The sequence below is a fragment of the Bombina bombina genome, chromosome 2 (genome assembly GCF_027579735.1).
Source record: "Bombina bombina isolate aBomBom1 chromosome 2, aBomBom1.pri, whole genome shotgun sequence".
In the NCBI taxonomy this organism is placed as follows: domain Eukaryota; kingdom Metazoa; phylum Chordata; class Amphibia; order Anura; family Bombinatoridae; genus Bombina; species Bombina bombina.
Window position 1 is genome coordinate 18,899,975 of NC_069500.1, and position 12,493 is coordinate 18,912,467.

The 12,493-nt window shown below is 41.9% G+C and overlaps 1 protein-coding gene across 1 annotated transcript in view; it reads right to left on the reverse strand.

Moving 5' to 3' along the window:
- The window catches only part of FAM219A (family with sequence similarity 219 member A), a 601,226-nt gene that overhangs the window by 35,904 nt on the left and 552,829 nt on the right, over positions 1 to 12,493 (reverse strand). The window contains exons 4-5 of the mRNA XM_053700975.1: positions 10,774 to 10,854; positions 9,140 to 9,194 (exon numbers count right to left, since the gene is read on the reverse strand). Of these exons, the coding sequence (XP_053556950.1) occupies positions 9,140 to 9,194; positions 10,774 to 10,854 (136 nt within the window). The remainder of the gene's footprint in view (positions 1 to 9,139; positions 9,195 to 10,773; positions 10,855 to 12,493) is intronic.

Sequence of the window (12,493 nt, forward strand, 5' to 3'; positions counted from 1 at the left end):
GCGTGGCCACCCAGGTGCTATCAGAATCACCGAAGCTCTCTCCTGCTTGATTCTGGCAACCAGACGTGGGAGGAGAGAAATCGGTGGAAATACGTAGGCCAGATTGAAGGACCAAGGTACGGCTAGAGCATCTATCAGTACCGCCTTGGGATCCCGGGACCTGGACCCGTAACGAGTAAGTTTGGCATTCTGACGCGACGCCATCAGATCCAATTCTGGTGTGCCCCATAGCTGAATCAGCTGAGCAAATACCTCTGGATGGAGTTCCCACTCCCCCGGTTGAAAAGTTTGACGACTTAGAAAATCCGCCTCCCAGTTCTCTACTCCTGGAATGTGGATTGCTGAGAGATGGCAAGAGTGATCCTCTGCCCATCGGATTATTTTGGTTACCTCCATCATCGCTAGAGAACTCCTTGTTCCTCCTTGATGATTGATATAAGCTACAGTCGTGATGTTGACCGACTGAAACCTGATGAATTTGGCTGCAGCAAGCTGAGGCCACGCCTGAAGCGCCTTGAATATCGCTCTCAGTTCTAGGATGTTTATCGGAAGAAGAGATTCCTCCCGAGACCATAAGCCCTGTGCTTTCAGGGAGTTCCAGACTGCACCCCAGCCTAGCAGGCTGGCATCTGTCGTTACAATGAGCCATTCTGGCCTGTGAAAGTACATTCCCTGAGACAGGTGGTCCTGAGACAACCACCAGAGAAGAGAATCTTTGGTCTCCTGGTCCAGATGCAGTTGAGGAGATAAATCTGCATAATCCCCATTCCACTGTTTGAGCATGCATAGTTGCAGTTGTCTGAGGTGTAGGCAGGGAAAAGGAACTATGTCCATTGCCGCTACCATGAGTCCGATTACCTCCATACACTGAGCCACAGATGGCCAAGGAATGGAATGAAGAGTTCGGCAAGTGGTTAAGAGTTTTGATTTTTTGACCTCCGTCAGAAATATTTTCATTTCTACCGAATCTATCAGAGTCCCTAGAAAGGAAACTCTTGTAAGAGGGAAGAGAGAACTCTTTTTTATGTTCACCTTCCACCAGTGAGATCTCAGAAAAGCCAACACAATGTCCGTGTGAGACTTGGCTAGCTGAAAAGTCGACGCCTGGATTAAGATGTCGTCTATATAAGGCGCGACTGCTATGCCCGAGGTCGTAGAACCGCCAGAAGGGACCCTAGCACCTTTGTGAAAATTCTTGGAGCCGTGTCTAACCCGAAGGGAAGAGCCACAAACTGGTAATGCCTGTCTAGAAAGGAAAATCTGAGAAATTGATGATGATTTCTGTGAATAGGGATGTGTAGATACGCATCCTTTAAGTCCACGGTAGTCATATATTGACCTTCCTGGATCAGAGGCAGAATAGTCCGAATGGTTTCCATCTTGAATGATGGAACTTTGAGGAACTTGTTTAGAATTTTGAGATCCAAGATTGGTCTGAAAGTTCCCTCTTTTTTGGGAACCACAAACAGGTTTGAGTAGAACCCTAGCCCCTGTTCCTCTTTTGGGACTGGGTGGATCACCCCCATGGTAAGAAGATCTTCTACACAGCGTAAGAACGCCTCTCTCTTTGTCTGGTTTACAGACAATCGAGAAATATGAAATCTCCCCCTTGGAAGGGAGTCTTTGAATTCCAGAAGATATCCCTGGGACACAATTTCTAAAGCCCAGGGATCGTGAACATCTCTTACCCAAGCCGGAGCGAAGAGAGAGAGTCTGCCCCCTACTAGATCCGGTCCCGGATCGGGGGCTACCCCTTCATGCTGTCTTAGAGGCAGCTGCAGGCTTTTTGGCCTGTTTACCCTTGTTCCAAGCCTGGTTAGGTCTCCAGACTGACTTGGATTGGGCAAAATTCCCCTCTTGCTTTGTAGCAGAGGAAGCTGAAACGGAACCACTCGAAGTTCTGAAAGGAACGAAAATTATTTTGTTTTATCTTCATCTTATTTGATCTATCCTGAGGAAGGGCATGTCCTTTCCCTCCAGTGATGTCTGAAATAATCTCTTTCAGTTCAGGCCCGAATAGGGTCTTTCCTTTGAAAGGGATGTTCAAAAGTTTAGATTTAGATGACACATCAGCAGCCCTGCGTGCTAAAATGGCAAAACCTGAATTCTTTGCCGCTAATTTAGCCAGTTGAAAAGCGGCATCTGTAATAAAAGAATTAGCCAACTTAAGGGCCTTGATTCTGTCCATAATCTCCTCTAATGGAGTCTACATCTCAAGAGCCTCTTCTAGAGCCTCAAACCAGAAAGCAGCTGCAGTAGTTACAGGAACAATGCACGCAATAGGTTGAAGAGAAAAACCCTGATGAACAAAAAATTTCTTCAGGAGACCCTCTAATTTTTTATCCATAGGATCTTTGAAAGCACAACTGTCTTCGATAGGTATAGTTGTACGCTTAGACAGAGTAGAAATAGCTCCCTCCACCTTAGGAACTGTCTGCCACGAGTCCCGCATGGTGTCAGATATGGGAAACATTTTCTTAAAAACAGGAGGGGGAGAGAACGGAATACCTGGTCTATCCCACTCCTTAGTAATAATATTCACAATCCTCTTAGGGACTGGAAAAACATCAGTGTAAACAGGAACCTCTAAGTATTTATCCATTTTACACAATTTCTCTGGAACCACTATAGGGTCACAATCATCTAGAGTCGCTAATATCTCCCTGAGCAATAAGCGGAGGTGTTCAAGCTTAAATTTAAAGGCCGTCATATCAGAATCTGTCTGAGGAAGCGTCTTTCCTGAATCAGAAATTTCTCCCTCAGATAACAAATCCCTCACCCCTACTTCAGAGCATTGTGAGGGCATATCAAATACGGCTACTAAAGCGTCAGACGGCTCAGCATTTTTTCTAAACCCAGAGCTGTCCCGCTTTCCTTGTAAACCAGGCAGTTTAGATAAAACCTCTGTGAGGGTTGTATTCATAACTGTGGCCATGTCTTGTAAAGTAAAAGAATTTGACGCACTAGAGGTACTTGGCGTCACTTGTGCAGGCGTTACTGGTTGTGACACTTGGGGAGAGCTAGATGGCGAACCCTCATTTACTTCTGACTGAGAATCATCTATTGCTCTATTTTTAAGTGCTAATATATGTTCTTTATAGTTTATAGACATATCAGTACAATTGGGACACATTCTAAGAGGGGGTTCCACAATGGCTTCCAAACATATTAAACAAGGATTTTCTTTGGTGTCAGACATGTTAAACAGGATAGTAATGTAACAAGCAAGCTTGGAAAACACTGTAATCAAAGAAAAAAACACTTAGAAATAAAACGGTACTGTGCCTTTAAGAGAAAAAAAGCTGCACCAGTTCTGCAAAACAGTGTAAAAAAGCAGTAAACTTAACGAAATTTTTACAGTAGCATTATAAAGACTTAGTAACTTTGCACAGCTATGCAAATAAACAATTAACCCCTTAATGGCAAAAACGGATTGAAAAACTGTTAAACCCAGTAAAAAAGACTTTCAGCACCTTGCCACAGCTCTGCTGTGGCTCCTACCTGCCCTTCAGAACGATTTGTGGGGGAAAAAACTTCTTTAACAGCCCTCAAACACAGCAGGAACCTCAGGAGAAGCAGTGATATGTCTCAGAGGAAAGGAAACTGCGCAACTGAGGGGCGAAAATAGGCCCCTCCCACCTCACCCGATGTTTTGAGGCCTATCAGAGAAACACCAGAGTGTCTCTTAATTAACCATGTGAGTTACAAAACTCAAAACCAAGCCACAATGACCCCTTTAGTCCCTTCAAAAAACGTTATAAATGCATCAATAAACAAAACGTTTTTTCCTAACAGTGTCACCAGTAACTAATGAGCCCTTCAAGCAAGCTGAAATTCCTATTAAAATGTCTGAATACAGCTTACCCTTCCCTCATGGGGATATTGCCAGCCTTTTCTAGAATTAACACAGCCTGTCTAGAAAAATATAGACTGAACATACCTCATATGCAGCTTAGCCTGCAAACTGTTCTCCTAACTGAAGTTTTCCAGTACACTTCAAGCCTTGTGAGAACAGCAGTGGATCTTAGTTACAAAATGCTAAGATCATCATCCTCCTTGCAGAAATCTTCATCCCTTTTCTGCCAGAGAGTAAATAGTACACACTGGTACCATTTAAAATCATAAACTTTTGCTTGAGAAATAAAAAAACTAACATTTTAGTCACCATATAGCTCTTTGCCCTTCCTAGCAGTTAAGCAGGCAGAGAGAATGACTGGGGGTGGAGCTAAGGGGGGAGCTATATAGACAGCTCTGCTGTGGGTGCTCTCTCTGCCACTTCCTGTAGGGAAGGAGAATATCCCACAAGTAAGGATGAATCAGTGGACTCGATACATCTTACAAGAGAAAAATATCCTGTAGCCTATCAGTCTGACCCTGCCCAATGACAGTCCAGCGCCGAAATACCAGGCAATTCCTCTCTGAACAAGAGAAGCAACAACCCCAGACGATCGTTTCGGCCTTCTGTGGGCCTCGTCAGTGAGGTGCAGTTGTATCTCTCTAAGGACATTTGTGCACTGAGTCCACGTCTGGTTTCCCCCATTACTCTTAGGGAGACCCAAGAGTAATTTGCATAAATATCAAAAAAGAGAGAACAGCACTCCTGATATAGAACAAAAGCTAGCATAACTTCCATGCCTGTTCATTTTTATTGCAACTCAGGGTGCGCATTCTTTTAGCACACTATGCCCTTTCACAGAGAAAAATATTCTGTAGCATATCAGTCTGACCCTGCCCAATGACAGTCCAGCGCCGAAATACCAGGCAATTCCTCTCTGAACAAGAGAAACAACAACCCTAGAGGGATATGGCTGCACCTCACTGATGAGGCCCACAATAGGCCGAAACGTACGTCTGGGGTTATGCTGTTTCTCTCGTTCAGAGAGGGATTGCCTGGTATTTCGGGGCTGGACTGTACTGTGAAGTTGGGATCAGACTGATATGCTTTAAGAAAGTTCTTCTCTGTGAAAGGCACATGTTAAACAAAAAGAGGCTCCTTTTTGGGTGGTAACTATTCAAAGAACAAGCTAATATGCTATTATTCGTTCCCAGGTTGAGCGCTTCTCCCTTTTTATGTATGCAAATGATGACTGTTAGTGAACTCTCTCTAAGTGTGATGCGGGAATCCAGGCGTGGACCTGTTGCTCAGTGTGCCTAGAGGGATATGGCTGCACCTCATGACAAGGCCCACAATAGGCCAAAAATTACGTCTGGGGTTTTGCTGCTTCTCTCGTTCGGAGTGGGATTGTCTGGTTTTTCGGGGCTGGACTGTACTGTTAAGTCAGGATCAGACTGATATGCTACAGGAAAGTTCTTCTCTGTGAAAGGCACATGTTGAGCAAAAAGAGGCTGCTTCTTGGGTGGTAACTAGCCATAGAACGAGCTAATATGCTAATGTTCGGTTCCAGGTTGAGAGCTTCTCTCTTTTTATTTATGCAAATTATGACACTTAGGGAAGTCTCCCTAAGTGTGATGCGGGAATCCAGACGTGGACCCGTTGCTCAGTGTGCCTAGAGGGATATGGCTGCATCTCACTTACGAGGCCCACAATAGGCCAAAATGTACGTCTGGGATTTTGCTGTTTCTCTCATTCAGAGAGGGATTGCCTGGTTTTTCGGGGCTGGACTGTACTGTGAAGTCAGGATCAGACTGATATGCTACAGGAAAGGTTTTCTCTGTGAAAGGCACATGTTGAACAAAAAGAGGCTGCTTCTAGGGTGGTAACTAGCCATAGAATAAGCTATTATGCTATTGTTCGTTCCCAGGTTGAGAGCTTCTCTCTTTTTATTTGCACATATATCTTTGTCCCATAGTCTATAAGATTGTAGATCAGCTGTAAACAAAGAAAATAAAATGGACACAACGCCATCTCAGCTCTACGTACTGTAGCATCCATCATATAAAGGAAATAATCCCAAGGGGGTGTCATCGCAAAGAAAATTCAAAGTGGCTTTCTTGTAGCCCCGGGGATCAAGTGACATTTATGGGACAGAGTGAATGAAAATGCAAGATAAAATTGTACAGCTGTAATCTCTATTTTCTAAGGGTGCTAAAATAGGAATTGTAATTTTATGTAATTTGAAATGTGGATTTCTTTTCTGGCATTTAACCCCTTAATGACCGAGGACGTGCAGGGTACGTCCTCAGAAAAAAGGCAGTTAACGCCTGAGGACGTACCCTGCACGTCCTCGGTGTGGAAAGCAGCTGGAAGCGATCCTGCTCGCTTCCAGCTGCTTTCCGGTTATTGCAGTGATGCCTCGATATGGAGGCATCCTGCAATAACCTTTTACGGCCATCCGATGCAGAGAGAGCCATCGATGGCCGGTTTCGTTGGTGGGTGGGAGCCGGTGTGGGAGGTGGGTGGCGGCCATCGATGGCCCTGGTCATGTGGAGGGGGGCGGGATCGTGGGCGGGGAAGTCCGGGGGAGCGCGCGGGCGCGCGCACATGCACGAGGGGGCAGGGGCGGGCGCGTGCACTGGGAGGGAGCGGGTGGGAACCGCTACACTACAGAAAAAATGTGTCCCAAAACAAAATAAAAGTGGGACATTTAATGTAAAAAAAAAACCCCTTAAGTGTCATTTAGGTGGTGGGGGTTGGTCCGTGGAGGGGGGGGAGCTACACTACAGAAAAAATAAAAAAAAAATTAAAAAATAAACATTTGATTGTGCAAACTGGGTACTGGCAGACAGCTGCCAGTACCCAAGATGGCCCCCAATAAGGCTGAGGGGGAGGCTTAGAGAGCTGTTTTGGGGGGATCAGGGAGGTTGGGGGTTAAGGGGGGATCCTAAACATAGCATATGTAAATATGTTTTTTTTTTTTTCTTTACAAAAAAAAAACTTTTATTTTAGTACTGGCAGACTTTCTGCCAGTACTTAAGATGGCAGGGACAATTGTGGGGTGGGGGAGGGAAGGGAGCTGTTTGGGAGGGATCAGGGGGTGGGATGTGTCAGGTGGGAGGCTGATCTCTACACTAATGCTAAAATTAACCCTGCAAGCTCCCTACAAACTACCTAATTAACCCCTTCACTGCTAGCCATAATACACGTGTGATGCGCAGCAGCATTTAGCGTCTTTCTAATTACCAAAAAGCAATGCCAAAGTCATATATGTCTGCTATTTCTGAACAAAGGGCATCCCAGAGAAGCATTTACAACCATTTGTGCCATAATTGCATAAGCTGTTTGTAAATAATTTCAGTGAGAAACCTAAAATTGTGAAAAAATGTACTTTTTTTTTTTATTTGATCGCATTTGGCGGTGAAATGGTGGCATGAAATATACCAAAATGGGCCTAGATCAATACTTTGGGATGTCTTCGAAAAAAAAAAAATACATGTCAAGGGATATTCAGGGATTCCTGAAAGATATCAGTGTTCCAATGTAACTAGCGCTAATTTTGAAAAAAAGTGGTTTGGAAATAGCAAATAACTTGCAAAAAAAGCAAAGAACATGTAAACATTGGGTATTTCTAAACTCAGGACAAAATTTAGAAACTATTTAGCATGGGTGTTTTTTGGTGGTTGTAGATGTGTAACAGATTTTGGGGGTCAAAGTTAGAAAAAGTGTGTTTTTTTCCATTTTTTCATCATATTTTATAATGTTTTTTATAGTAAATTATAAGATATGATGAAAATAATGGTATCTTTTGAAAGTCCATTTAATGGCGAGAAAAACGGTATATAATATGTGTGGGTACAGTAAATGAGTAAGAGGAAAATTACAGCTAAACACAAACACCGCAAAAATGTAAAAATAGCCTTGGTCCCAAACGGACAGAAAATGGAAAAGTGCTGCGGTCATTAAGGGGTTAAAGTCTGAAAGGTTTCATTACATGTGAAGTGTCTGATTGCACACAGTAGGGCATATGAGTGTCTGATAAAAAAGGAGTCGTGGGTAAATTATAAAGTTCTACCCAATCATTTGCATTGTTTTATGGACCAAGCTATCTGTTGTACCTTATTGCCAGTGTGTATATAAACCAAGCTCTCCATGACAGGATGCACCCTTGTGACCCACACACCAGGCGGCCTTTGTACACAGCTAGAGGTATCCCCAGGGCGCTTGGTCCATTTCCCTTATCCACACACCAGAGGTCCCATGTCATTCCCCCCCTAGGCAGCGAGAACGTGCTTGAAGGTCCCATGTGACTGCAGAACCGACCCATGTGATCACATCCCAACCATGTGACCACAAAGATTCTGTCTATGTGACTTCCAAGAACCAATCCATGTGATCATAGACACCCCACCCATGTGACCATACAGATTCTGCCCATGTGACTGCCAACCATATCCATGTGATCACACACACCCCACTCATGTGACCACACAGATTCTGCCCATGACTGCAGACCCCAGCCATGTGATCACACACCCCACCCATGTAGCCACACAGATTCTGCCCATGTGATTGCAGAACCCACCAATGTGACCACATCCCAACCATATGACCACAAAGATTCTGACTATGTGACTTCCCAGAACCCACCCATGTGATCACATACACCCCACCAATGTGAGCATACAGATTCTGACCAAGTGACTGCCAAACATACCCATGTGATCACACACACCCCAACCATGTGATCACACAGATTCTGCTCTTGTGACTCTAGACTCTACCCATGTGATCACACACACCCCACTCATGTGACCACACAGATTCTGCCCATGTGACTGCAGTCCCGGATGCTTTATTGTCAGAAACTAAAACTTAGGATAAATATAATGTGGTTAACACTTTAATGTAAAATATAATCTCCAATGACTGGGATTTAGCAGATGGCAAATTTAGGCAACTGGGAGGGACAACCAATGTTTTAAAGTATTTCCTTTACTACAGTTGTAGCAAATGAACTTCCCTTTAATCTATATTGGGTCCTATTTTTAATCAGCGTCTCTTCTTGTGTTGTGAGATACAAATAAAACTAAAGTTTAAAATAAAGACATTGTTCCCAGATCTGAGTTTATCAAGGTTATGAGTCTATAACCAGAAGTTGGTTTTGTTCAGGGATAAGGATAAGGGCATATGTTTACCAGCACATATTTAGTATCTAACAGTGGAGTTTAGCCAGACAATGGGTCATTTTCATGGCTGATAACAAAGAAACATAAACCAGATGGGCTCTACACATTGACTCACCTCAGCTGAAGAGTATCCTGATGACGAGTACCTGGACATATCGAAGTCATCATCACTGGTGAAAAAAAACACAATATGGTTGTATGGAAATAAGCTATAAACTGTTGTTGTAAAGCCCTCTCACTCTGTCCTGATAAAGTACAATATCTCCATGCCAGTATGCTTTATCCTACTACATGACCGAATAACCTGTATAACCATAAAAGATTAGTTGATATAGAAATACCCAATATTTTTAACATCATTACAGGATCCTCAAAGTATTTCTGGGCCTTCACTCATTTTGGTATAGTAGTATATGTCAATGCACAATGTCCTCTCCGATTATGTCATGGTGTAGATCACATGACCATATCTAGTCAAATTACTCTACGGTATAGGACACATCATTATATCAAATTTAATGAACCTATGGTATAGGCTACCCAATATATATATATTTATCATACTAAAACACTATTGGTCATATGTGTCCTATCCCACGACTTAATGATACAGGTCAGTGTTCTGTTCTATTTTACTACTGTAGATAACAAGTTAACTCTTATGTCCCATCTTACTCTTAGAAGTTAAAGGACATCTTGTTATGTCCCTTTTTACTAATATATGGCTGCTTTAAGTGAACTTTACTATATGGTATAGGTAACCTTGTTATGTCCTATCCTACTAATAGTAACCTATATATATCCTGTCTTACTAATACATGGTATAGGTAACCTTGTTATATCCTAACTTACTGCTAGTAACATATTTATATCCTATCTTACTAATACAGGGTATAGGTAACCTTATTATGTCCTATCTTACTACTAGTAACCTATATATATCATATCTTACTTATACATGGTACAGGTAACATTCTTATGTCCTATATTACTACTAGTAACCTATTAATGTCCTATATTACTAATACATGGTACAGGTAATTATATGCTATCCTACTATTATGGTATATGCAACATTGTTATATCTTATCCTACGTCTTGATGGTACAATTCACTTTGTTATACCCTATCCTACTCTTAGTGAACTATTTATATCCTAGACCCTAGCCTACTACTCTATGGCACAGGGCACCTAACTACTCCATAGCCTACTAATCTATGATATAGTTCAGTTCAATAGGTCCTATCCTACTACTCTATGACATAGGCCACCTCACTAGTCCCTAGCCTACTACTGTATGACATAGGCCATTTAACTTGATCCTATTTTACTACTCTATGACATAGGCCACTTTACTAGGTTGTATCCTACTACGCTATGATATAGGGCACTTCAGTAAGTCCTTTCCTACAACCCTATGATATAGGCCATTTCACAAGGTCCAATACTACTACTATATGACTTAGGCCATTCACAAGGTCCAATACTACTACTATGATATAGGTAAATGTGTTATGTGCTAAATAAAGATTCAGAATGAAAGAATATACTCTGAAATTGGGTACTTATGGTAATCTTTTTTATGTAAGACAGGCCTATAGTCAAAATAATGCAGTGAGCTACTATTAACTAGTAAAGAAACTAGAGCTATCCAAAAACATAGCCACCATAGTAACAAAAGCCAGATACCAAGACAAACATGTCAAACTGTTAAAGTTACATAAAATAAGAATTAAAACACCCGTTACCTGTCTGTGTCCAGGGCCACCAGAGGCTTTTCATCTGGACTCTGATCTAGAGAGGAGTAGCCTTTGTTTGGGACAACCAGTCTGCAGAAAAACAACAGTAAAAATACATGAAACTTATATAGAAATATTCCTGTGATAACTCATAATTTCCCAGCCTTGGTAACCGATAGCTTCAGCTTGATCCCTAAAATTATTCCGGCGGAGACCTCCAGTATACTCAGATCTCACCAGCGACATTTCCTGCAATGATGTTTGGTTGACTATCTCAGTCTAAGGGAACATTAGCTCTAGTTTTAACTCCTTTACTACCAGAAAGGGCTGCTTCCACATTTATATGCAAAGCGCTGACCCCCCACCCTGTAACAATAGTGTCTGACATTCTTGCACTAGTGTGGTTGGCCAGGTAAAAGTCTATCTCCACTACTGTATATTTTTTATATAACATGGTGCAAGTCTCCCAGTAAAACAGATATTTGCCAACACTTCAGATAGCACAGCACAAACAGGATACAGGTGCACGTAGATAAAAGAAACTGCCAACTCCCCAAAATGATGCTCACAAAAATGGATGGTCCACAGCACCTTAGTGTAAAAAAATATTTATTTAGAAAGCATAAAACAGCAAGTTAATGCGACATTTCGGGGACAGGCCTCTTAATCCTGCATGATTAAGGGGCCTGCCCCCCAAAACGTCACATTAACTTGCTGTTTTATGCTTGACAAATAAAGAATTTGTTACACAAGGGTGCTGTGGACCATCCATTTTTGTGAGTAAATCAGATATTAGTGCACAGACCAGACAAAATCAATATGGCAGCTTATCTGTTCTGTATGTCACCCCCCCCCCATTAACTACAACTGTCTGATCTGTATATTATACCAGACCACAACAAGATGGCAACATATATGTTTTTTGTGACTTATTATTATATGATAAACAGACATTCACAAATACACACACACTCATGTAGACTATATATATATATATATACAACCAAGCATATACATACACACATTTACCATTAAATAATTAGTTCTGTTTGTTTGGATGTCATTTGCTGAACATAATACAGTACTGATATGACATATAGCTGCTTTATACTAAATCCAAATGGATTTTTAATATAGATTGCCTGTTTCCTAAAGGTTTGAATGCTGATTTTCCATTGCCTATAATGTCAAGTCTCTTTTGAGATATTCTTTTGGATTCTGTATATTATTATTATTATCGGTTATTTGTAGAGCGCCGACAGATTCCGCAGCACTAAATAAATGTAAATACCTTCTGTAAATACCTTCCATATATACTTATATTTTAAAGTGAATGTAAAGTTGAATGAATGAGTGCCCGGTTTTTACAAATACGATTAAAAACAGGGGCACTTTCATTAATTAAAAACTTAACATTGCAGCGTTTTTTTAAATTTTAAATACTTACCTTTTTCTTTAGCAAACCGGGACCGGCGATCCTCCACCCGCAGCCCCTCTGTACTTACCTCAGCAATGACGAAACCGGCTTCCTCCATTCATGGTGTGCACCCCATAGCGTCCAGCTCGTGAGGCTACGCCGTGATTGGAGGAAGCCGGTTTGGTCATTGAGGTGCTAAGTACAACATAAGAAGTGGGTGGAGGATCACCGGTCTGGTTTTGATAAAGAAAAGGTAAGTATTGAAAAAAAAACGCTGCAATGTAAAGATTAATGAATGAAAGTGCCCCTGTT